General features: G+C 48.3%; 1 protein-coding gene across 2 annotated transcripts; it reads left to right on the top strand.

The window, feature by feature from the left end:
• The first annotated feature begins 108 nt into the window (after window positions 1-108).
• On the top strand, window positions 109-15,635 carry MTRES1 (mitochondrial transcription rescue factor 1). 2 transcript variants are annotated; one of them, XM_072738225.1, is made up of 4 exons: window positions 109-368; window positions 8,441-8,919; window positions 10,754-10,826; window positions 15,110-15,635. In XM_072738225.1, exons 2-4 carry the CDS (start codon window positions 8,453-8,455, stop codon window positions 15,287-15,289), a joined length of 720 nt encoding a protein of 239 aa, XP_072594326.1. In that variant the 5' UTR covers window positions 109-368; window positions 8,441-8,452; the 3' UTR covers window positions 15,290-15,635. The 2 variants fall into 2 exon arrangements, with proteins under 2 accessions (XP_072594326.1, XP_072594331.1); XM_072738230.1 differs by having other exon boundaries at window positions 109-332.
• The last annotated feature ends 8,544 nt before the right edge of the window (window positions 15,636-24,179 follow it).

Genomic DNA, 24,179 nt, shown 5'->3' on the forward strand with positions numbered 1-24,179 from the left:
CGCCGGCACCGCGCCCGTGCGCCCCGCGCGGCCCGCTCTCCCCGCGGCGGCGCTGACGGAAGGGGCGGGGCCTGGGGGCGGGGCCTCGGCGGGCGGGGGCGGGGCGTCGTTCCGCGCGGCCCCGGGAGGGACTCGGGAGAGGGCGGCGGCCGTCCGTGGTTCGCGGCGCGCACGCGTGAAGCCGGGGCGCGCCGAGCGCCTCCGCCCTGCGTGCGCTGCTGCCCGGGCTCCGCGGGAGCGGCCCGCGTCCTGCCCCGAGCGCGGCCGGCCTCGGGGCGCCCGCCCGGCCGCCACGGCTGGCCCCGAACGCGGCCCGGCGCTCGAGGACGCAGGTGCCCAGCTTCCTTTGACCTTGAAGACCCGGGAAGGTGCGCGGCCCGCGGGGGGGGCGCGGGGGGGCCACGCGGGAGGCCTCCGCGAGGGGCGGCCCCGCCGCCGTCGGCCCCGCAGCAGCCGCCCGGGTCCTCTAGCGCAGGGGACAGGCTCGCGGCCGGCAGCGGCGCCCGGCGGGAGCCCCGCGGGTCAAGGGCCGCCCTCCTGCCCTCCGGCCGTCGCTGTGCTCACGTCTCTGGCCTCCCGAGGATCTCGCCGCAGACCTCCGGGCTTGCAGCCGTCTTCATCTCCGCTGCCCGGCGCACGCCGCTGTCGGGGCACTTCCGTGATGCACGTGCTCGGGGCCAAGTCCAGACCTTGAGGGCAGGGCCTCCGGAGAGCCAGCCTCTTGCCCTGCAGGCCGGCTCCAGCTCGGGGGGATCTTTTCTGGGTTCATTCTGATGCTCCATTTCTCTTGATCTTTTTTTTTTTTTTTAAAGATGTGATTTATTTATTCATGAGAGACACAGAGAGAGGCAGAGACACAGGCAGAGGGAGAAGCAGGCTCCATGCAGGGAGCCCGACGTGGGACTCGATCCCGGGGTCACGACCTGGGTCCCAGGGTCATGACCTGAGCCGAAGGCAGATGCTCAACTCGATCCCGGGGTCACGACCTGAGCCAAAGGCAGATGCTCACCTCGACCCCAGGGTCATGACCTGAGCCGAAGGCAGATGCTCAACTCGATCCCGGGGTCACGACCTGGGTTCCGGGGTTAAGAACTGAGCTGAAGGCAGAGGCTCAACCGCCGAGCCTCCCCGGCGTCCCCATTTCTCTTGGTCTTTACTTTCATTCCACGGCGGCTAGTTAAGCACTCACCTTGTGCCAGGCACTGTTCTGGGCAGTTGGGATTCAGCAGAGGAAAACATACAGGTGAAGAGTCCTGCCCTTTTGGTGTTTATATTCTATTAGGGGAGACGGTCCAAAAAGAAAAAAAAAAAAGTAAACTGATAGGTGAGAGTGCTATGGCCGAAAAAAAGTAGAGCAGAGTAAGGGGAGATTGGGAGGGCAAGATGCTCATTAAATAAAATGGGATGTTGGCTCAGTGGTTGAGCGTCTCCCTTCCACTCAGGCGGTGACCCTCGGGGGTCCCAGGATCAAGTCCCACTTCAGGCTCCCCACATGGAGCCTGACTCTCCCTCTGTGTCTCTGCCTCTCTCTCTGGGTCTCTCATGAATAAATTTTTAAAAAAATAAAATTGGAATGAGCAGACAGCGTTGAGGTGACCTTTGAGTTGAGTTGAAGAAAATGAGTTCCCTATGCTGTTATCTGGGGTAAGCGTCTTCTAGGTGCAGCTGGGACAAAGACCTTACCCAGTATGTGAGGAGCATCAGGAAAGCCAGTGTAGGGGATCCCTAGGTGGCTCAGCGGTTTGGCACCTGCCTTTGGCCCAGGGCATGATCCTGGAGTCCCGGGATTGAGTCCGGCATCAGGCTCCCAGGATGGAGCCTGCTTCTCCCTCTGCCTGTGTCTCTGCCCCGCTTTCTCTCTTATGTCTATCATGAATAAATAAATAAAATCTTTAAAAAAAAAAAAAAAAGAAAGAAAGCCAGTGTGACTGGACCAGAGGGAGCAGAGGTGGAGAGTGGCAAGAGATAAGGTCAGAGAGGAAATGGGGAGACCAGATCACGTAGAGCCGGTAACCTTTTCTCAGTGCTTTTGTAGGAGTGATCCGGTCAGTGTCAATGACTTTTTGAAAGAATCAACTGCTCTGTGGGAAGTAGACTCTAATGGAGCCTTTGTAGTATTACTGTCATCATGTATCATGGTGACCTAAGTCTGTGGTAGCAGTGGAAGTGGTGAGAGGTGATGGGATATGGGACAGGTTTTGAAGATAGAGCCAACATAATTGCCTGATGGTGGATGTGGCTATGAAGGAGAGTCAAGAAAGACTGGAAACTTTTGTTCTTAGCACCTACGAGGGTGGAGTTCTCATTCACTGAGATGAGGAAGGCTGTATAGCAGGAACAGATTTAGGGTTGGGGACATGTCAGGGGACCAATAAAGCTTGAGGTACCTGTTACACATCCACATGGAGGTATCAGGCATTTGCATATTGTGTCAGGAGTCCCCAGGACCACCCCTAGGCTCATGGATTCATTAGGAAGATTCAACAGGACTTGGCTCTGGCTCATGGCTGTGATTTATCACAGCAAAAAGATACAAAGCACACTCAGCAAAGGGAAAAGATGCACAGGACAAAGTGTGCAGGAAACGTCGTGGTCTCCCAAGAGTCCTCTCCCAGTGGACTCTCCTAGGACGTGCTTAAGTCCCCAGCGACAAGTTGTGCTCCCTGGCATGTGCCGAGCTGGTTGGGGATGGAGATGGGAAGGAGGCCCAGTTCCTGCCCTGAAATATCTATCAGGGAGGCTATTAGACTCTTCCTGGGGTGTTGATTGGCTTTAGTCACATAGGCACTGTCTGCCTAGCATGTACCAAAATTCAGGACTCCCAGAAGGAAAGCAGGTACTCAGCCTAAGAAATTGTACAAACAGTTTAGGTGCAGTGAGCGACTCCTGTCCGTTCTGAGAATGGTGCGCATCCTGAAATCCAAGTTTCCAGATGCCAGCCAAAGGCCCACCTTTGCAAGCAGGCCCTTCTAAGGATAGTCTCAAGCCTGCTATGTTAACTCTTTTCTGCACAGATAAACATGTCTGGGATTTGGGAGAAAGGTCTGGAATGGGGCTATAGCTTGGGGATTAGTTGGCAGATGGGCAGTATTTAAAGCCACAGAAGTGATTAGCGTCTTGATACGCATTTGTCAAAGCCGATTGATAAAGTGAATGTAGACAAGAAAGAAGCAGGCCAGAAATTGAGCCCAGGGGCCCTCCAACATTAAGGTATCTGGGAGAAGAGACGGAACAGCAGGTAAAGTGGGAGGAAAACCAAGGGCAAGATGTCCTGGAAACCAAGTGAAGAGGAGGGGAGTGATCGGTTATTTCAGATGCTGCTGAGAAGTCCAACAAGATAGGACTAACAAGTGACCTTTTGGATTTAGAAAATGAGAGACATCAAGGAGAATAGAGACAACACTTTCTGAGGAGTTTTGTTGTAAAGAGGAACAAACAAGGAAAGTTGTAGCTGGTATTTAATGGGATTAAGAGAAGATTGGTTGGTTATTCAGTGAGAGAAATCACAGCATGCTAATGAGAACGGTCCGTTAGGAACTGAAAATCACAGTTATAACTTGCTGCTTCCCCAAGGTTCTGTTTGAGGCCACCTTTGCCATTAGAACTCTTCTCAGGCATCCCTGCTCCAGGCTTTTAGCCTGTGCTAAATCCAGCCTCCTTTGGACGTCAGCTTTCACTTCGGTCCCTGACAGCCAGTTTACTTGCCCCCATTGCCCTCAAATAGCAGTTCCTTGAGGGCAAGAACTGTATGTTTTATACGCAGGCCTCAGCTACCTGGCTGCTTGGTGTATGCAGGCGAATGAGTGAAGGAGGGTCGGATGCAGTGATGGTTAGGATGCCCACTTCATTTCTGGAAAACGAATCTGCAAGTATTCACTGGCTTCTATATGTGCCGAGCTGGTTGGGGAATGGGAATGAGGAAGGAGGCCCAGTTCCTGCCCGGTCACTACCCTTAGAGTTTGGGAGATGAGAATAGTGCAAAAGACACTAGCATTGGTGCAACAGAACTTTGGAAAAGGGCAGTGGAGGGCTGGGAGGGGTTATTGGGTCCTGTGTGAAGCCCGGAAGACAGAGAAGCTGTGCTAAAAGGACAGATACATTTTTTTTTTCCAGTAATAGAATCCTTTCTTCAAATGGACTATAAGGAACCCCAGTATTTGCCAGCACTGCTCTTCTAGTCCAGGAGGGGGTTGAGGCCTGGTGAGCCCTCTCCTCCAACACTCCCCGCTCTGTGGTAGAACCTTGGTTCTCAGACTCTGCCCCGTGGCCCTGGGTGTCCACTGCTACAGATGGTCATCATCTCCAGCAAAAATTAGGTTAACGTGTTTTCTCAATTTTATGTTCATAAATTTTATCTAAACTTCAGCCTGTACCAACGTTTGCCTGCTAGAGAGTGAAGCAGATCACAAAGAGGGAGTAGCTAATAAACGGAAATAATGCAGGGCTTGACATTTTGGTTATGTTAATTCTTTCCATGTGAGTATGATTTTAAATAGTTATTTTGTGCCAGTAAAAGTTTCCTCGCGTAGGTAAATGTGATGTGTTTGTGATACATACAAAGAGCAATATGATGATATCGGGGCATTCCTCACAAAAGGTAACAGTGTGGTATAAAGGCAGGACTTGGGGAAGGAAGTGAGGGGTTCCAGAGACTGCCCTAGGATGGGACAGGACTTCCCCCTCCTAAGGTGTCTCCCTTAGGACTTCTACGTCAGGGCAACGGTTCCTTCCACTCTTCTGCTGCTGAAACTGCCCGTTCTCTCTGGTATTGCAGTTGGTGAAAGTTGGTTTTTGTTCAAGAGAAAAAGAGACCTAAATTTCATGGTGCAGCAGAAGGAACAGAAGACTGGCAGGCAGTTGAGCACGGTGCTGAAGAGCCCTGCCTTAGCCAGGGAGCCTGGGGTTGAATCCACTTAGTATTTGTGTGACCCTGTAACTGAGAAGAGCTGGTTGGAAGGAATAAGTGAATTAACAGGCAGGACCTGACCCATCGTAAACAATGAGCGTTAAGACGACTTGTCATTGAATCCTGGCTGTTCGTACAGATTGTTAAATTGCTCCAAGTCTCCTTTGTGGCCCTCTGTAAAGTGAGGGCCCTGTACAGAGTCCTCCCTGGAGAGGCTGCCCCTTTCATCTCTGTAGATACTTAAGGTTCTGGGAGTGTTGTTAGTTGGGTGGGAACGTGCAGCCAGGTTCTCGGCTCCCAGGCATACCTATGGCCTTTGGCATTATACCTGATAGCAAAGCACAATTTGCTGAAGTCCTTAGACCAGTGTTTTCAAACTTTTTTTTACTGCTATCTACATACACATTTTCCATGGTGACCCAGGGTATATGTGTATATCCTTATATATGTGTATGTGTATTTTTTTTTAAGATTTTATTTATTTATTCAAGAAAGATACAGAGAGGGAGGCAGAGACACAGGCAGAGGGAGAAGGAGGCTCCCTGCAGGGAGCCCAATGCGGCACTTGATCCCAGGACCCCCGGACCACAACCTGAGCCAAAAGCAGATGCTTAACGACTGAGCTACCCACATGCCCCTGATGTACTGTAATATTTTCTATACTTTGCAGTTTTAGTTTAGTTTTGTTTTTTTTTTTAAGATGTATTTGTTTGACAGGGAAAATGTGAGAGAGCATAAGCAGAGGGAGAGGGGGAAGCAGACTCCCCACTAAGGAGGGAACCCAACACAGGGACTTGATTCCAGGACCCCAGGATCATGACCTGAGCTGAAGGCAGTTGCTTAAGCAACTGAGACACTCTGGTGCCTTTAGTTTTAGTTCTAAAAAAAGTAAAAATTTTAATGGCTTATGACCCACAGTTTTAAAAACACCTAAAGATAGGCAAATTATCATCCTCAATGCCAGCCTTTACCTTCCGTGTTACAAGAGCATCTTATTAACCAGTCTGGTCTAGGCCCACCAGTAAGTGGTGATTTCAGCCAGGGCTGTCTTGGCCCATAACTTGGACATCAGCTGGGTAAATTCTAATGAGTCTAGAACTTAGGACCAACACAGAATTTCTGAGGCTGATAGTAGAGAGCTCTGACCGCCTATGGTTAACTTTCCTATGTATTTTGGGAGTGTGGGAAGGTATGAAAGGCTCTGCTTATGAGAGAATTACTTTTCTGAAAATTTTACACTGTGAAGAACATATGTTAAAATGTTAACAATGGTTGTTGTAGAATGGATTTCGGTGGTTTGAATTTTCTTTATATCTTTTTCAAATTTTCTACCATGAAAATATGTTTCACAAATAATCATTGAAATCTTCTTTAATTATGATGAGAAGAGTAGCAACTGCTACTTTATTTATTTACTTTTTAAGATTCTTTTACTCGGGATCCCTGGGTGGCTTAGCAGTTTAGCGCCGCCTTCAGCCCAGGGCGTGATCGTGGAGTCCCGGGATTGAGTCCCACATCAGGCTCCCAGTGCATGGAGCCTGCTTCTCCCTCTGCCTGTGTCTCTGCCTCTCTCTTGTCTCTCATAAATAAAAAAAATCTTTAAAAAAAAGAAAGAAAGAAAGATTCTATTTACTTAGTTGAGAGAGTGCATGCACACGTGGTGGAGAGAGAAGCAGAGGGAGCGAGCAGCAGACTCCCTACTGAGCAGGAAGCCCAATGAGGCTGGATCCCAGGATCATGACCTGAGTTGAAGGCAGACGCTTAGCCACCTGAGCCACCCAGGCACCTCAGCAATTACTACTTTAAAAAAAATTTACATGGCAAAACATCCACCATTAGGCAACGTTTTTGTTTGTTTGTTTGTTTGTTTTTTTGCGGGGTGGGGGTGGTTCTTAAGATTTTATTTAAGTTATCTCTACACCCAGTGTGGGGCTTGAACCCACAACCCCAAGGTCAAGAGTCGCATGCTCCACCAACTAAGCCGGCTAGACGCCCCTTAATTTTTGATTGTCGTGATCCATGAAATACAAAGTCTAGGAACTACTGAAATATTCTGTTTTCTTCCTTAATCCCTGCTTCTATAAAATTTAAGGTTTTTTTTTCTATGCGCAGTTATTATTCATTCTCTATTAGAATATGTATAAAAATTATTTCTCTTTAAGGTGCTTCAAAAAATAATAATAATAAGGTGCTTCAAATAGTTTCCAGTCAGTACGTTAGAGTACTCTGGATTTCATGGCATTTAAAAATTATTTCAAGTTATAGTTATGTTAAAAAAACAACCCTTAAGTTGTGCCTGCTTTATTTCTCAGTTAAATGCAGATTGGGGTCCCAAGAGCAGTGAGATCCAGAGTTGAGCTTGTCTTGTCTGCCTTGTTCATGCCAACAAAAATAAGGCCCCAAATGTTAACAAATATAACTTGGAAGTAGCTAGCTATGTGCTTTTGAGTGGGCTTACAGGTAATTGCTATTGTCAGCTTTGTAATGAATGGAAAGTAGGAAGGAAAAATCATTGAAGCCATCATCAAAGAAATCTGTCTGAAAGTATAGCCTTGGCACCATGGAAAGTCATTCACAGACTCAAGGTATGAAGATACTGACCATATGGCAGCGGTTCTCAAATTACTAAATCGTGGTCTCTAAAGCCATCTTGATGTACTTGGGAAGGTTTGCTACCAATCATAAGATGGTTTCTGCCGCCTTTGAGGTAACATAGGAATTGACTACTCTCTGGCACGTCAGCACCTCAATGCCTCAGGAAACAATTACCTAGTTTGTGGGTCTCCTGGCCCCTTCCTTCTCTGCTAGCTAATGCCTCTGTTAAACAGTAGGAGGAAGATGGAAAAGGAGGTAAAATCCAGGTCTGTCTAAGCTGCTCATTGCTAGCTCTGATTTGCTGGGCTTTGGGGTTGAAATTAAAAGATTCTCGCTGAGTTTTGCGAAGTTGTGACTTGGTGTCCTTCCTTGTCAAAGTCAATATTGTGAGAAGGTAAAGTATGTCAACAAACAAGTCTTTCTCTCCATGAGATGTTTTTCTTTTTTTTAGAACTATTGTTAGGGACGCCTGGGTGGCTCAGCAGTTAAGCGTCTGCCTTTGGCTCAGGGCCTGATCCTGGTGTCCCGGGATCGAGTCCCACGTCGGGCTTCCTGCATGGAGCCTGCTTCTCCCTCTGCCTGTGTCTCTAATGAATAAATAAATTAAAAATCTTTTTTTAAAAAAAAGAACTATTGTTAATATTTTTCAGTAACAATCAGTATCCAAGCTAATTTGGGGGCTAGAGAAGAGGAGAACCAGTGTTTTCATAGATACTAGTATTTAGTTCCACCTTTAGGGCCACCCTATGAGGTGAGCACAGCCGGCAGACTCACCATGGCATATAGTTCACAGCCCTGCGTCCATGCAGACCAATATGGTCTTTTGTAGGGGAGAATAAGTATAGTACTGACAAAGTGTTCAAGGTATGTATGGTTTATGTTGTCAGAATTCCAAGACACTTCGCTTGTGAAATACAACTGAATTATTGTCTGTTTCAGGTTATATGCACCATGGCTATGACTAGTGTCAGATTGCCTGCCAGTGTTTTGAGAAAGCCAGATGCCTGGATTGGACTTTGGGGAGCGCTACAAGGGACACCTCCATATAAACTCTGTGCTTCCTGGAATCGATACTTATATTTTTCTAGTACCCAGTTAAACACATCAAATTGTAAAACATTTTTCCATAACGTTTTCTCACTGAGACTCCCAGGGCTTTTAATATCTCCAGAATATATTTTTCCATTTTCCATAAGACTTAAAAGTAATATAAGCTCTAAAAAATCCACTAAGAAGACTCAGCAAAAGGCCGAAGAGGAAGAGGACTCTGATGAAGAGAGTGATCGTGAGATGAGTGAGCGGGAAGAGGAGCTCGAGGATGACCCCAGTGTGGTCAAAGACTATAAAGACCTGGAAAAAGTAGTGCAGTCTTTCCGGTATGATGTTATCCTAAAGACAGGCCTAGATGTTGGAAGAAAGTAAGTATGATGTGCATTTTATTACAGAATCCTTAGTCTTTTTGTCATTTTAATGCAGTATTTCCGATCACTCAGCCCATATTTTGGTGAGGAGCAGCCACAGATATGAGAGGACCTTCCAGGTCACCTGTTTTCAGTTATTTCCTTCTACAGATGAAAACACTCCGCAGGAAGTCAGGTGATTGCCTGCACATCCCATGTGCCATATTTCCCTGATTCTAAGACACAGTCGACTCTAAGATGAACCACCAATTTAATACCAGCTTCTTGAGGAAAGTAATGACCATGTTAGAGGTAGATAGCGACAGAAAACCACGCCTGGATTTCACAAATGCCACTGTGTAAGAAGGTACCTTTTAGAAGCAACAGAAGCAGTGTGATGTGGTGGTAAAGAATGCAGGCTCTACAGCTAGACCCCTTGTGCCCCGAGTGAGCATGGGCAAGTTCCTTGAATTTCCTAAACTTCAGTTTCCTCATTTGTAAAATGTAAAATAGCACTTACTTTAGAAGTTGGTGCTCCTCTGTCTAAAGCATTTAGTAGATGGAACTAGAGGATATAATGCTAAGCGAAATAGGTCAGAGAAAGACAAATATATGATTTCACTCATATGTGGAATTTAAGAAACAAAACAAGATCATAAGGGAAGGGAGGGGGAAAAGAAGACAAAAATCAGAGAGGGAGACAAACCATAGAGATTCTTAGTCATAGGAAACAAACTGCGGGTCCCTGCAGGGGAGATGGGGGGCGGCTGGGCATTAAGGAGGACACGTGATGAGCACTGGGTGTTATGTGCAACTGGTGAATCACCAACCTCTATCTCTGAAACTAATAATACACTATGTTAATTAAATTGGATTTAAATTTCAAAAATAATAAAGCATTTTAACAGGACCTTATACATAGTAGGTACTCGATACATGTTAGCTATTATGAAGAAAATGCTATGTGTGTTCATACATAGTGCATGAAGACAAGTGGAACTTTCAAGATTTCTTGAGTATTCTTGTTCTCTCTGCTAGGCTAATTATATAAGAATAGTGACCCCCATTGTTCATTCATTCCTTTAGCAGTCATTGTGTGCGTACTGCATGCAAGGTAAGAATCATGGTATAGATAATATATTCAGAAAGATTTCCATGTGTAATTTATACCTTTATGACCTAATTTAATGGCATAGTTTAATTTTTTAAATCCATGAAGCTTAAGGACTCATAAAGGTGACTGAGCCTATAAGCATCCTTGTTGGGATTTACCGAATGTTCTCTAAAATCTGGCAAACTTGGGGGGGGGGGGGCTCTCTCTTCCCCAGAGAAGTAGCTGCTGCTGTTATTATTAAGCAGAACCCCAGATGTTAATCACCTGGAGTCAGAACAGCAAGAGAAGTGCGTACTGATTTTTGTCAGCATCCTCTCCTGGTCTAGTTGCCCTAGCAATTACATTAAGATCAGCAGCTGCTGGATTGGAATTTCCCCAACCTCAGACTAGCAGAGGATTTTTTAATGGCCTCACCGTACGTGTGGTGCCTGGTTTTTCTCTCAGAGCCCAGAGCCCTTTGGTGGTCATGAATCACGGGAGCCCTCGCTTTGCCTGGGGGCGCCGCGGGAGTCAGGTGGAGTACCCCAGGCCCTGACAAAGCTTACCTGCCTGATGATACCAGCAGATCTTTGCAGCGGTTCAGCACGCGCACCGAGCATGGAGATTTTGTGGACAGGCTGGTCACTGTCAGAATAAGCATTAATGGCAGGTGTTTTTCTCAAGCTTGTATATAATTGTTCTGAATATATTTCTATTTCAAAGCATTTGACTCTTTTTTTTTTTTTTTTTTTTTTTAAGCAAAGTGGAAGATGCATTCTACAAAGGTGAACTCAGGCTGAATGGGGAAAAATTATGGAAGAAAAGCAGAACGGTGAGCCATTATGACAGCCAGATATTTTTGTCCGTTGCTGTGCCAGTACTCAGTGCCACCCGAGTTTCCCCTCAGGCTGCTTACATGGGGGCATCAGTGGCTCCTTGTGTGTATCTGTGTTACCCCCTGGGCAACTCCCCATGGGCCTGGTCAAGCCGGTGAGAATCACCAGCCAACTTCAGTCACACAAACCACTTGCTCTTTTGCAGCTTTAATGACTTGAAGATAAAGCTTTCCCTTTTTCTTTAAAATTATAAGATAGGCCACTATCACAACTGGTAAAAATCCATCTAACTTCCAAGTCATTAGCCCCATGAAATGCTAATAATGAGACTGAAAAGAAACAGTTGGTCCATGTAGAAGTTTCTGGACTGCTGTTACCTGAGCAGATGTGTGATTCTATTCAGTTCAGCAGTCCCCACCGCACCCCCCGCCCCCGCATTTGCTATGTGCCCTGCTCTGTGTGCCGAGCAGCTATCAAAAAAGAGATTCCCCATTTTCTGACAGGCCCATAGTAAGACTGTTGTTAAGCGAAAGAAATCAGATACAAGAAAATGTATTTCCAGTATCCAGTGTTGTTACAATAAGTCATACATATATGGTATATGTATATATGTATCATATGTATGTATATATGCGTATATACACTGTTAAAATTACATGTTTTGTCAAATAAGTTGCATATATACATGCATCTAGTATTTTTCTCTGGGGCATCTTATGGGTTATATTTCCTTCATTCTTTGTGTTTTCTGAATTTTTTACAAGTATAAATTACTTTTATAATTGGAAAAATAATAACGATAGTAAAAGTTAAAAGCACAATAAAAAAGCGTATGACAGAGACTCTTAGAAAGTTTGGAAGACACAGACACAGGAGGCATTAGCAGCAGACACAGTCTCTTAGCGTCTAGGGAACAAATGTTCCAGGGAAGTTAGACACACTTGTGGAGATTGCTTTTAAGCTTGTTTCATATTTCACAACCCTGGGGCTGGAGGGCTTGAACTATACATCCTTTTGCCCTGGGACAGGGGGGGAATCTGAGCTGGTGGCCACAGATCCCGGGGAGCACCGAGGCTTTTCAGAGCCCTCGATCTCTGGGATCATACAGGTTTTTCGGGCTAAATGGACAGGAGGGGTTGGGGAACCCGCCAGTTCCTGGCTCACGGTGGAGTCCAAGGTCCACAATCTGGGATGGCACCTGAGCTAGCAGGTTCGGCTTGCCAGTCATTGCTCCTGGGAGCTGCAGGAAATCAGGCACTGATTTCCACACCTGCCTCTGGAGATCAGGCTCTTCTCCGCCCAGAAGTGCTTTTTCCGGGTTGCAGCCCTGCCCCCTCTCCTCAGGCGAGGTGTTCCTAAGACGAGCCCTGCTCTCCATGCACCATACCTCTGTGCCGGGGCCTCATTTACAAACACCACGAATCTATTTTTCGCCCTCTGCTTTGAGATATTGTTAACTACAGTCTAATTGCTGCTGCTTCATTCTGCCTTGGGTGTTCCGTTGTCTCGGCTGCCTTCCAGATTTCTCCTGAGGGTCAGCAGAGGAAGGGGCCAGTGTTAACACTCGACTGCCTTGTTACTAGGAGGCCTGTAGCCATAGTAACTGCAGCTAAGGGGAGATTTGAAATGTAGATATTTGGAACAGCCCGTAATCCCAGCCAGTTTTGCTTTGTGTCTGCTGTGCCGTCTCCCACAGCAGAAAGGACAGGCCCTTGCAGGGAATAAAGGACGCCTCCCCTTCCGTGGCCTGCTGCACGGGGCTGTGCCTCGCTGCTGGCGCTACAGGGTCAGGCAGTTTTCTGATGCCCCGGCTCTAACCCCCCTCCTGTAGCAGAGCAGAGCTTCTCTGTAAGCTGTGAACCAGGTGCTGGGTCTCTGCTGACTTAGACAAAGGGTATGTAGAGCCCGAGTGTGGGGACTGAAGCTTCCTACACTCTTCTCTCCCTGGGATTGACTAGCTAGAGGAGAAACATTCCTTTCCTTTTCTCTGCCTTAGAAGTAAGCTACCAAAGGGATCTGCTGCTCAGCTACACGCTAGCCTGCTTTTTTAAGGGACAGATATTACTCACACAGTACATCTGTGAAGGGATATGAAGGGTTGTGAAGAAGGGTTCCCTTTTCTCTGTGTATCCTTTTGTAACTTTTATATTTTGTATCACAAGCATTTGTTACTTATTAAAAAGTGAATTTTAATGAAATAAAGTCATGCTGATGGGCAGCCCTGGTGGCTCAGCAGTTTAGCGGTTTAGCGCCGCCTTTAGCCCAGGGCGTGATCCTGGAGACCCGGCATCGAGTCCCACGTTGGGCTCCCTGCATGGAGCCTGCTTCCCTTCTGCCTGTGTCTCTGCCTCTCTCTCTCTCATGAATAAATAAATAAAATCTTAAAAATAAATAAAGTCATGCTGAAAAATATAAAGCAGAGTTCTCAAGCCTTGTATTTCTGTATATCTGGACATCGATTGTAAATGTCCACACACGTTGGGCCAAATGGTCATTTTTTTTGTTGTTGAACTCTTAAGAACTACAGGAGGACAGCGCCCCTAGATGATGCCTGGGTCAGCCCATGCCTCAGACCCTGGGGGAGAAGCAGTCTGCATGCCTCCTAGTGGAGTGAGCCTTTCTGCTTCTCAGCCCAAAGGGAGAAAGTTAACGGTTTTTTTGTTTTGTTTTGTTTTGTTTTGCTTTTTAAGTTAACAGTTTATAATCAGCTGCTGCGTGAGTTTCACGTCTAGCTGCTCTAAGCTGCCTGGGTTGACCAGTATGGCATTGTGGCAGACGTGTGTATTCCCATGTCGTGGACGACTGAATATTGAGCCCTTGAATGGGTGACAGAACGAGTATGAGAATGAGCTTGCCCTGGTGAGGTCAGGATGTTTTTTAACAGCATGAGTTTGGGATTGCCTCAGAGAGCATTAATTAGAAAATAAGGTAAAAATGGCACCATACTTCTTAAACAGAAACCCTCCAGTAGGCTTTTTAAATGGCCTTGTGTGCCCACTTAGGGTCTTTGGCCCACACGTGGGGTGGCTTCCCGCCTCGTTGGAAGCAGTGTTGAGTGGTCTGAGATGGCCCCAGTCATTCCTGGCTTGTGTTCTAGTAGAAGCTGCATATGGCATCTCCATCCATTTAGCCCCTTCCTGAGTCACTGGGCAGATCCCCTAGAATCCTGAGCTGTCAGGACCAGGTCTCCACCATGGGCTGTCCCTGCCAGTACTGGTATGACCGCCCTAGGACATATCCCACACTGCTCAGCCCAAGGCTCCTATCTGGGCAAGAATGGGTTTGACCCTAGCCCTTTGAACCCACTAAGTAAGTCAGCATCCAACTTGATCCTCTTTTCTGTGACATTCCACCTTTGTGAATTAAGTCCTGTCTACTTAATGATGTGGCATCACTGGGGTTAATCAGTGTGGAAGAGAAGTTTCTTTACCATTTCTCTAAGAGATACAGCCAAGCGTTATTCCACAGGGACTAATTTTAAACAAACTGCCCCATCCCCAATTATGTAGCTCATCTGGGATGAAATCAATGAAAAGTCATACTGGAAATGGTTGTCTCAGTGCTGGTAATCATTACTATGCACATACTCTAGATTGTGTCCTGTTTGTCTCTTGTCATTGTTACCAAAACAAGTGCCTCCGTGTGTTTCCTTCAATCACCCCGTAGCGGTATTTGAGCCACACCTCACAGGAGCTGCCCATATAGCAGCCAGCTGTCTAGGTCTGATGGAAGGACACAGATGCTACTGGGCAAGGGTGTTGGAGGCATCCTGAGTGAGGCCCTTTCACCTGGAGGCGCTAAGGAGAAGGGACGCCTTCAGAGGAGTTACTGCCTTTTCTCACTTGCTCCTCTGGGTAATGATGGTCCCCTGATAAAAAAAATCAAAGTAAAAGTGTTTAAAAAAAAAAATAAATAAAAGGGTTTGCAGGCCACCTGGCGTGCTCAGTCAGTGAAGCATGCGACTCTTGATCTCAGGGCCATGAGTTTGAGCCCCACGTTGGGTGTAGAGATTACTAAAAAAGTAAACTTAGGGCAGCCTGGGTGGCTCAGCGGTTTAGCACCGCCTTCAGCCCAGGGCCTGAACCTGGAGACCCAGGATCGAGCCCCACGTCAGGCTCCCTGCATGGAGCCTGCTTCTCCCTCTGCCTGTGTTTCTGCCTCTCTCTCTCTCTCTCTCATGAATAAATAAATAAAATCTTAAAAAATAGACTTAAGTATATTTGCATTGGCCTGCGTTTCCCAAGATGCAACAAAGGCTGACTTTTCTTTTAATTTTCAGGTGAAAGTGGGAGATACATTGGATCTTCTAATTGGAGAGGATAAAGAAGCTGAAACAGAGACAGTCATGAGAGTTCTCCTGAAAAAAGTGTTGGAGGAGAAAACGGAAAGTGAAAAGTACAGAGTGGTCCTACGCCGGTGGAAAAAGTTAAAGTTGCCTAAAAAGAGTATGTCTAAATAAATGGATTGCTTTTTACAGATAAGGCTGCTTTCTAGTGATGGGAGAAAGGGCCGGCTTCAAGAGGACATTTTTATCAAAATAAAGTTCTCTTACCTTCACTGGAATCTGCTGAGCTGTTTTAGGGAAATTGGGATCCATAGCTTGGAGACACTGCCCATGGCCTGGATTCTTCTCCAGGGCTTGATTTGTGCTCATTTTGACCTCGTTTTGGCCTCGTGAGCGTGAATGAGATGTGTGCTGAATGAACTAACCCCAGAGAGGGTTTTAATGACTAGCCTGCTGTTTCCCACATTAACTACCTCGGGAGTCTGTGTAAAATAAACTGGCCTTGTTGTCTGTGCTTTCATTTCAGTTTTATCCCTGTTGATCAGCTTCCCTGGGTTCGGGCTTCTTAAGGCAAAACCAAGCAAAGTCAGGGTCACCCGCTGGAAGACTCCTTTCTCCACCAGCCCTTCCGAATTACCAGCACGTGAGCTTCAGTTCCCTTCAGTTTGTCTTCAGAAGTATGGATAAGTAAAGTTGTTCCAACTCATTCCAAGTGGGTTAGTTAGGGCCCATTTAAAATTAATTGCTGAAAGCATTGTTAAAAAAAGGAAGGAATATATGACACAGGCCTTCCATAGCCCACAAAACCTGAAATATTTACTATCTGCCCTTTTACGGAAAAGAATGCGATGACCCCTCCCCCTTGCCCCAGTTTAGGGTAATAAGCTAAGAGTTTAATTTTCAGGTGAAAGATTTTAGTAGTAGATTGCAAGGGAAACAGATTTTATCAATGAAGAGAACAAAGACCAATTCTAATTCTCAAAGTGTTACAAAAAAAAAAAGGCGAGGGGGACACAGCCTAAAAAAATACAGTATTAGGGGATCCCTGGGTGGCTCAGCAGTTTAGCACCTGCCTTCGGCCCAGGGCGTGATCCTGGAGACCTGGGATCGAGTCCTACGTCAGGCTCCCTGCATGGAGCCTACTTCTCCCTCTGCCTGTGTCTCTGCCTCTCTCTCTCTCTCTCTCTCTCATAAATAAATAAATAAAATCTTTTTTTTTTTTTTTAAATGGCACATCATCTAAGAAAAGGGCTTCTGCAGAAATAAATTGGTTTGTAGGAACAGTCTCCTAGCACGAGAAGGGTCAGCTCAAATAGAGACCTGTTAGATAGATGGTGTCATGGAAGAAAGACCGGCAGTGTCCGGGTCCTTTTATTTGCCTTCCGGGAATTCTTGCAAATTCAGGTTAACTGACAGTGAAGGGAGACTTGTGTGGCCCCAAGCACCGGGATGTCTGGGCCCGTGAGTCTGGAAGTCTTTAACACCTTGGATTTCAGAAGACTCCAGAAAATCGATTTTTATTTGAAAGCTTAAGTAAGGTCTCAGGAAGAAATACTACACACAGTGCAGAGCAACAGAGGGAATTTTTCTGTTTTACCGCTTGTTAATTGGGCTTTAGCAGTAAAAACAATATGTTTCGTTTTAACATGAGACAGTTATGAATTATAATGTAGGAGATTCACGTCCTTCCTTTTTCTCATTTCCTTTACTTCTCTGTCCCCGTCTCCCACTGTCTCTCCTTCCCTCCCTCCCTCTTTTCTCTTGACTTCTCTTCGGAAACTTCCAGAAAGCCACGAAGTCCTGTGTGGTGAGGGGCAGTAGGATCTCGTGAGGGCTCAGGGCTCCTGGTTTTCAGGCTCTGTGTTGCCATTAGGAAGTTGGGTTACCTTGGTGACGGTTTGACCTCAATCTCTCGGAGCTTCAGCTTCCTCGTTGGTCAAATGGGGACAAGGGTCCTAATTGCCTTACCTTGTCGAGCGTTCAGAGGAAGGACAAAATCAAAATGCGTTGTGTGAGGTAAGAGGAGTCCTTGCTAGCTACGAAGCAGAAAAAAGCCACTTGAAAGGCTTCTCAAAAGTCTCTGGGTAATCCGTACCTCCGCCCGCTGCTTGCAGTGTTTGGTGGCTCACTCCAAGGCCTCTCTAAGAAATCAAACTAAGGAAAAACACATTTAATGGAGAATGTTGGTTTGGTGACAGCCCGTGCAAAAACACGTCTCAGTTGTCTACAGTGTGAGGGACTTGGTACATATTTATGAAATAGAAACAAAAGCAATTCCTGAAGATTCGTGAAACTCTCGCAAATCACTCATTACTTGACCCGAATGACAATGTCTTTGTAATGTCACCGTGGCGAGGCCTCCTCAGTGGAAATCAAAGAAAATTTGAGAAGATTATGATGAAAAGATTAAAGACGTGCATATTTCTAATGCAGTGGTCCTCAACCAGGGGTGACTTCACCCCCCAACCCCAGGGGACATTTGGCAATGTCCGGAGACATTTTGGTCGTCACGAGGGACAGGGAGACGGGCATGGAATGGATAGGGACCAGTGGTGCCTCTGAACCCCCGCAGTGGCCAGGATGCCCCCACCACAGAGCTCTCTGGCCCCGGATGTCCGGAGGGGACGAAGCTGAGACACCCTGCTCTAAGGCAATGACGAGGTGTTTGTTTGTTTTTTTTCAAGTTCTGACTATTTTGGTAGAGGCTGATCTGGTCCTTCCACCAGCGATGATGGTTAATTCTTTCAAAGAACTAGCTCCCCTCGAGGAAATAGGATGCTAATTGCCTTTCTCTGCCAAACAGCACTTACTGCCTTCCCTGGAAAAATATATAGATGGCCAGGCAACCGTTCCATTACCTTCTTTTTAACATTCTGTAGAGAAAAGTAGACATCTGGGGAATATATCTTAAGTCAGAGTTTATTTGGTCAGCAAGACTGGGGAGATGGAAACCTAACTAGCACTTTCTAAGAAGCTGGAAAGAAATCTAAGATTTCTCGCACATCTAAGATTCCTGCCGGGGTGCTGGCTACAGTCTGAGCCTTCTGAAGGGTGCAGGGGATGTCCGGCAAGTAGAAGGACACTGTCCTGTCATCCTGCCTTATCTTGGTCACCCATATTTTGGCTTTCAAAAAGCTACTGTCACGTTATCAGCCAGCTCACCGACAGTCCCCGGGGAGCCCACTCCAGAGAGCAGAAAGCGCATCCCCCAGGCTGCTTTCAGCGAGTCACACAGGGAGCCCGAAATCCCCCACGGTAGGGTTTTTCACCTTGGAAATCGCAATCGCCACAACTCAGCATTTTATTTTCCCCTTGGAGAGTCATTTGTTAAACATTTACCAGCACACCAGGGGGCGGGGTGGGTAGGGATACACACCCGTCAGGTTTTCCACTGGGAAATGCCCGGGCACAGTAACCCACCCGCCACGTTATTTTTTCTCGTCTTCTGTTCTGTGGTTCTGTGTCCTCCTCCCATACTTGGACCAACCGTGCCAACGCATCTCACTGTGTCTTTCTGTCTGCATGCGTTCTTAAAAAATGTGTTAGGCCGTTCCATGCACACTTTTTTTTTTTTTTTAAGATTTTATTTGGAAAAAAGAAAAAAGAAAAAAAAAGATTTTATTTATTTGGGCAGCCCTAGTGGCTCAGTGGTTTAGCACTGCCTTCAGTCCAGGGCCTGATCCTGGAGACCTGGGATCGAGTCCCACATCGGGCTCCCTGCATGGAGCCTGCTTCTGTCTCTGCCTCTCTCTCAATCTCTGTCTCTCATGAATAAATAAATAAAATCTTAATAAAAAAAAAAAAGATTTTATGTATTTATTTTTTTAAGATTTACTTATTTATTTATTTATTCATGAGAGACATAGGCAGAGGGAGAAGCAGGCCCCATGCAGGGAGCCCAATGTGGGATTCGATCCTGGGACTCCAGGATCACGCCCCAGAAGGAAGGCAGCGCTAAACCGCTGAGCTACCCGGGCTGCCCTGTGCACATGTTTTATTCTTTATTTATTTTGTTTTATTTGTGTGTGTGTGTGTGCACGTTTTAAATGTCATGCCTTGGGCAGCCCCAGTGATCCTGGAGACCCAGGATCGAGTCCCATGTCGGGCTCCCTGCCTGGGGCCTGCTTCTCCCTCTGCCCCTCTCTGTGTCTCTCATTAATTAATAAATAAATAAAATCTTTTTAAAACATTAAAAAAATAAATGTCATGCGTGGCGTGACTATAGAGCTCATTTTGCATCTTGATTTTTTCACTCAGTGGTTAAGACCCACGGACGGCACATCTAAGCGGCGGCTTCTCGCTGCTGCGGAAGGCCTGCGCGTCCCCCACGCCAGGCCTGCCCGTGCCCCGGGCGACCTGCTCCCCGCGCCCGGATGCCCGTGCTGCTCCGGCTCCAGGACAGCGGCAACACACGGAAGGGCCTGGGGACGGAGCCTCGTCCAGCCCCAGCAGCAGCCAGCTCGCTTGCTTTGGCCAGTTGAACAGGTGCGGGATCCGGCTCCAATCCTCTTGGCCTGCTGCTTCGGCCTTTGGTAGCTGCTGCTACGGGACCATGTAGTGCCTGGAATTTCCCTGAAGGTCCTGAAACGGGATGCAGCTTTCTGAGACTGCCCCTGTCCTGTTCCTCTCAAAGGCCGGCTTGTTTGTAAAGGGCTTTTCTTTTGTTGTCCATCATTGGCCAGCAGACCAGGCACATCAAAAGCAGGCTGGTGAAAGTGGGATTTCGCAAGGTCTTAGGGACAGGGATCCCTCACGGTGCACTGGACTCTGCGATAGAGATGTCAATTGTACCCAACGGGCCTTCTATCCTGGTACTTTATGTTTTGGGGGAGAGAGAGAGAGAGAGAGAGAGAGAAAGAGAGAGGTGGGGCAAGCCTTAAGCACACTCCACCACCAGCAGGGAGCCTGGCACGGGGCTTGATCTCATGCCCCTGAGATCATGACCTGAGCCAAAGCCAAGAGCCAAAGCCAAGAGTGGAATGCTTAACTGACTGAACCACCCCAGCGTCTCTCCTGGGACTTTATTCTTTTTTTTTTTTTTAAGATTTTATTTATTTATTCATGATAGACACACACACACACAGAGAGAGAGAGAGAGAGGCAGAGACACAGGCAGAGGGAGAAGCAGGCTCCATGCAGGGAGCCCGATGTGGGCCTCGATCCAGGGTCTCCAGGATCACACCCTGGGCTGCAGGCAGCACTAAACTGCTGAGCCACCCAGGGACCCATGGGACTTTATTCTTGAAGCTGGTGAGGCCCTCCCCAAAGGCAGATAGGTGAAGCCCCAGAAAGTGCAGTCGGGGTGGATGAGCAAGTGTCCAAGGGGGGCAAGTGCTGTTTAGCGGCCTGGACCGCTGTACCCCTTCCTAGAGCCCCGCTCCCAGGGTTACTGTTAGATGCCTCCCTCCCCACACAATACATACCGTTTTGTTTAGGGTTGTAGGGGAGACCCTTGCCCTCTAGATTCCAAGGCAGATGTGCCCAAGGAGAGGCCACGATGACAGCAGCGGTGCCACCTTCAAGCCGCACGGCCGTCAGCCTGAAGAGAGGAGGCTGGTCACTGGGGGTCCTGCCCGCCAGGGGCCCAAGCCCCCCGCGCCCGGGCCGCGCCCGCGCTGAGCCTTCTGCTCCGAACCAAGGAGACGTGGGCTCCACACCGCGTGTCAGGAGCAGCAGGAGGGGTCACCGGGGACCCATGCTGCGGGGCTCTGCGGCCAGCACGCCCAGCCTCTCCCTGTCCGCTTCGGTCTGGAATTCAGCTTCCAGGGAGGGACGGTGGTGTTGAGGGGTTGGCCACCAGAACCTTCTGTCCAAGGCCTCTTCACTACCGACGGATGAGCTTGGGCTTGCTGAGTCAGGGAACGGGGCCCAGGAGCTACCCGGGCTGGCACAGGCATTTTTGCGGAGCCAATGAGCTTCCTTTGGAGGCAGAGAGATGCTTACCGTAGCCTGTTCTGGATCCTGCATCGAAAGGTCTCCCAGGCCATTGGCTCCCGCGGCAGGTCCAGAAGCTCGGGCCGGCCAGTCAGCAAAACCCCAAGCTTTCTAGGCAGAAAGACGGTGGAATTCACCGCAGCCAGCCACCCACGAGGCAGCCCTGAAACCAGGAGCACGGACTCTGGGGTCAGCCTGGCCCCTGCCAGCTGGGACCTGGAGCAAGGCACTCCACCCCTACGAGCACCCCCAGATGTAAAGTGGGGGGTACAAACCGGGTTTCTGTGATAATTAACGCGCATCCAGTCCCTAGAACATTCCTTTTTTTTTTTTTTTTAAAGATTTTATTTATTTATTCATAGACGAGAGAGAGGCAGAGACACAGGCAGAGGGCAAGGGAGAAGCAGGCTCCATGCAGGAAGCCCGATGTGGGACTCGATCCCAGGTCTCCAGGATCACACCCCAGGCTGCAGGCGGCACCAAACTGCTGCGCCAGCAGGGCTGCCCCCTAGCACATTCCTAAGGCATCTCCGGGCTCAGAAAATGGGGATCTTACAAAGACCTGAGCTCCCTGTAATTTAAGGGCCCACTGTCACTTCTGACTACACGGCTGTCACACTCTAGGAGCTTCTGGGTGAGCTGTGGCATTATATGCCCTCAGCCTCTGGCAAGGACACAGTTCACCCTCTGGACTACAAACTTGATTTAGAAGAATGAATGACTTCCTACTCCTTAAATAAAACCAATGTGGGACGCCTGGGTGGCTCAGCGGTTGAGCACCTGCCTTTGGCCCAGGGCGTGATCCTGGGGTCCAGGGATTGGTCCCGCATCTGGCTTCCGGCATGGAGCCTGCTTCTCCCTCTGCCTCTATGTGTCTCTCATGAATAAGTAAATAAAAATGTTAATATATATATATAAATAAATTGATTGCTTAAAAATAAAATAAAATCAATGAACAGGCTTCCCCCTGCAGAAACGCTCGGGCAAAGCCACCACGTTTGGCCGGTGCTCCTCAGCCATGATGCATTAGTGTTTGTAAACCCGCTTCTTCCCACTGACCTGAAAAGCTAAGATCTAGTTTGTTGCTAGTTAAGAAGCAGTTTTATTTGACCACAACGGGAATCCACTTATTTCAGCCCAGATCTATTTTGAATAATCAGAAAAGCACTAAGGCTTCAGTTTTCTGTGATCTACGCAGCCTATTTTGTGAAGTCACGAGTGTGGCCGTGGACCAGCAGCACCTGGCAACTTACTGGAAATGCCAATTCTTGGGCCCCATCCAGGCCTCCTGAAGCCGACTCTGGGGATAGGGCCACTGGTCTGACTTAACGTGGGCTCCGGTGGTCCTGACCCCAGCGGATGCGGATGGAGTCTTCCCCAGGTCCCCTTCACCAGAGCATCCACTCCCTAGCTGCTGAGGGCCAGCTCACCGCTCACAGCAGCCCTTCTGGTGCTCAGCCCTTGGCCATCCGGCCAGGAGAGCTGCCCTTTCCCTGGGGAAGACCTCTGACGAGGACCAACCAGCTCCTCTGCCTCACCTGGGCCTAATTCTGCCAAACAACCCATATTTTAGAACTTTCCAGTATGGGGAATGGAGCTAGGCTGCAGTGGAGACCCTCACCCTAGCTCCTGGCCTTCCTGGCCCTGCTGCCTCCCCGCCCCGCCCCTTCTCCTGAGAGCAAGCCTATAACCTCTCTCTGGCCCCTGCTGCACCCCCTGCCCCCCTTCTCCTGTGAGCAAGCCTACAACCTGCCTCAGGCTCTGCCCCTAGGGAATCTGACCCATGGCAGTTGCTTCCACAAACTCTTCCCACATTTGCTATTCCCAGAACAGGACTACCACAATCACCAGGGAGCTCACACACGGCAATTCTAAAACCAGCACACGCATACCTGAGGCCCGACAAGTTGGAGCTTAGAGGGTGTGGGTACTAAGGGACACCACTGACTTGTGCGTGGCTGTGGCTCTGACTCTGAGTCACGGCTCAGGGGACGTTCAGCACTTGGGATGGCGCGGGCTGTCGAACCAGGCAGGTCTAGACCCTGACACGGCCACCTGGCAGCTGTGCGAACTGGAGCGGGAGGCTACCTGTGGGCGTCCTTACCCCAAAACAAGGAATAAAGGTTCCAAGACACGGAGGTTATAGGAGAATCTGATAGATGGTCTATTCACCACTCAAGGCCGAACCGTACTTCTTTTAATAGGGACAATTATGGGACTTACCTCACAGGGTTTCGGGACGATTATAAGGTAGAGCTCTCAGCAGTGTGGCCGGCGCCCAGCCGCTGCTCCAAGAACGTGGGGTGCCATTCCGGCCACTGGGCGGGGAGTGTTCATCCCTTTCCCACCATTGGTGGTGATGGGGGGTTACACCGACTTAGCAGCTCCCTCTGGAGTCCACGGCACCCCCCCATTCCAGCGATCATTCTAACTAATTTAGCGTGTGGTACTTATCTCCAAGAACTCGATTTTAGAAGTAAGCTCACGTGTGTTGAAATTCTCGGTGACGTACCCACAGCCAGAATTAGAGAATTGAGTCTTCCCTCCAGTCTTGCTCAAACTTGTCCCTCCAGCCCCTGACCAGCCCCAACCTGCTGACGAGGCTTACACACAGAGGTGTCAGGATTCACAACTAAGCAAAGGGTCACTGGGGAAAGGTGTTCCAGTCACAAGCCGCAAGTTTATGTCTTTGGGACCGTTGGCCAAAAACAACGTTTCTCTGCCAGCTGGAGATATTTTTACTACGAGTATCAAGTAATTTATAATTAGCCAAAGGGAAGAAGAAAAAACATGCATCCTTTTGTTATCGGCTAATAATATGTTAGCTTTGAGGAACTAAATCCCATTTGATCCCAAGTGAGGAGGGAAAAAGAAAAATGAGTGAAATGAAGCTCTGCTCGCTTGGCAGAGGGCTGGCCTGGCACCTAACCAGGAAAGGTATGAGAAGGTCAAATGCACCTCCCACTACGTGGCCAGGAAGTGGTTTGTGTAGAAAAGGGCTAGGATTTATTTGGCGACTTCTCAGTCATTCAGCTGTGGCCAACTGAAATCCTGTGAGCGGTGCCCCCGACACCCAGGGTGTGGAAGCCTGAGAGGCCGAGAAGCACCCCCCACCCCGACCCCCCACATT

Source organism: Vulpes vulpes, chromosome 1 (assembly GCF_048418805.1).
Source record: "Vulpes vulpes isolate BD-2025 chromosome 1, VulVul3, whole genome shotgun sequence".
Taxonomy (NCBI): Eukaryota; Metazoa; Chordata; class Mammalia; order Carnivora; family Canidae; genus Vulpes; species Vulpes vulpes.